Here is a 1845-nt window from a genome sequence, read left to right as displayed (position 1 = left end):
CACGACGTGAGTGCACTTACATACATGCAGGCAATACACTCATATACATAAAGTAAATATAATAATAAAAAATAAAGGTGGAGAGTGATGAAAGCACCTGACATCGACTTCTAGCATTCACATATATGCATGTGTACACACCAACGCACACATGCATGTGACTCCTACAAACGTACATATACAACTGAAATACACTCAGTGTAAGCTTCCTCCAAGTTCCTTAGTAATAAATGGAGATAATATATCAAGGTTCTCAGGCCACTGGGGGATACCCTGAGGCTGTAGACACCAAGCGGGGAGCTTGTGATGCTGTTGAGAACCTATGTTTGCAACATGACTAAAAAGTCCTAACATGAAAGGCTATCTTTAAGGACACTCTGTGACTTAAACTAGCTAAGATCACGAAAGTGACGTCAGTATGACAGTCAGGAAAAAGATTACTCCTCACTCACATTCAAACAAACCAAATACATACTCAAGAAAACTGGTGCCAAATCAACAAAAGAATAGCCTAGAAACATTTATGCATCAAGGGCACTAGCAAGAGAATGAAAAGCCAACACACAGAGGGGAAAACATGTGAGTCAAGCATCCAGTGAGGGATTTGTACCTCAGGAATAAAAATAACTCCAACCCAACGACAAGAAAAAAATGAACGGTCAGTGCACGATGGCTCAGCAGGTACAGAAGCCTGCTGCCAAGCCAGAAACCCGTGTTCAACGCCAGAATTCTCCTGGAAAAATGAGAGAAGTGACTCCCATGACCTGTCCTTCGATCTCCACATGCATGCTGGGGGATTTGTATGCACACACACATGTGCAAGGGCACACACATGTGCATAATAAAAATGAAAATGAATAATCCAATTTAAAAACGGGACATTACTTCATTAGCCATTTCATGAAAGAGCTACTGGATTTCTTTGTGTTTTGTTTATGTTGGATATCTTATTTAAACCAAGAAAAAAATACACATGTTTGGGTGGAGATGTGGAGAAACTGGAATACTTGTATGCTCCTGGAAGAATATAAAATAATACAGGTGGAGCAGTAAGCCAGTTTCTCAAATAACTAACACAGTGGCCATATGATTTGGAAATTCTGGGATTCTACCTTAACAGACACAAATCAGGGACTGAAACAGATAGATTTACACACTCATAGCACATTGTTTATAAAGCCAAAAGCTGAAAGCAACCCACATTTCCATCAACAGAAAAATGGATAAGCAAAACACAGGACATACATATAATGGACTATTATTCTGCTTCAAAAAGAAATTCCCACACATGCCACACTTTGCTGACCCCAGAGGACACTCTGCTAGGGAAGGTAATCCAGTCCAAACAAAACAACAACAACAAATACCTTAGTCATATTCAAAGACAAGGGAGAATAGTGATTTCCAGAAGCTGGATAGGTGAATATGGAGAGATTCCTTTGATACCTACAGGATTCCACTGGGGAAAATGAAAAGCCATTCTACAGTTGGATTATGGACAGAGTTGCATAACATACTTGATATCATGGATTATATACTTAAAATGGTTAAAAGTGTGACATCTGTGGTGTGCATAGTTTAACACTGCATATACACAAGCACATGAGAAAAAATGCACTCCTCCACTCAGCTCTCAATGTACTGACGTATCTGCAATAAAATGAAGCCATTTACTCTGTTCTTGCTATAAATTCAAATGAATGGATTTACATTAGCTTGAACAAAATAACAGCAATTTCTGAAAATCAAGATTCCAATTTACTTACCTACTTTGGACTTCAATACAATCATTTCTTAGGACACGGAAAATGTTACCCACAACCATTGCCAGCATGACTGAGACAA

General features: G+C 38.8%; 1 protein-coding gene across 1 annotated transcript in view; it reads right to left on the bottom strand.

The window, feature by feature from the left end:
* LOC103746027 (ATP-binding cassette sub-family G member 3-like) overlaps positions 1–1845 on the bottom strand; it is a 25117-nt gene that overhangs the window by 12805 nt on the left and 10467 nt on the right. Inside the window, exon 4 of the mRNA XM_029553550.1 lies at positions 1767–1845. Within this exon, the coding sequence (XP_029409410.1) occupies positions 1767–1845 (79 nt within the window). The remainder of the gene's footprint in view (positions 1–1766) is intronic.

This window comes from Nannospalax galili, unplaced genomic scaffold (assembly GCF_000622305.1).
Source record: "Nannospalax galili isolate Female #2095 unplaced genomic scaffold, S.galili_v1.0 scaffold2924, whole genome shotgun sequence".
Lineage (NCBI taxonomy): Eukaryota > Metazoa > Chordata > Mammalia > Rodentia > Spalacidae > Nannospalax > Nannospalax galili.
This window is presented reverse-complemented; position numbering and strand designations above follow the sequence as displayed.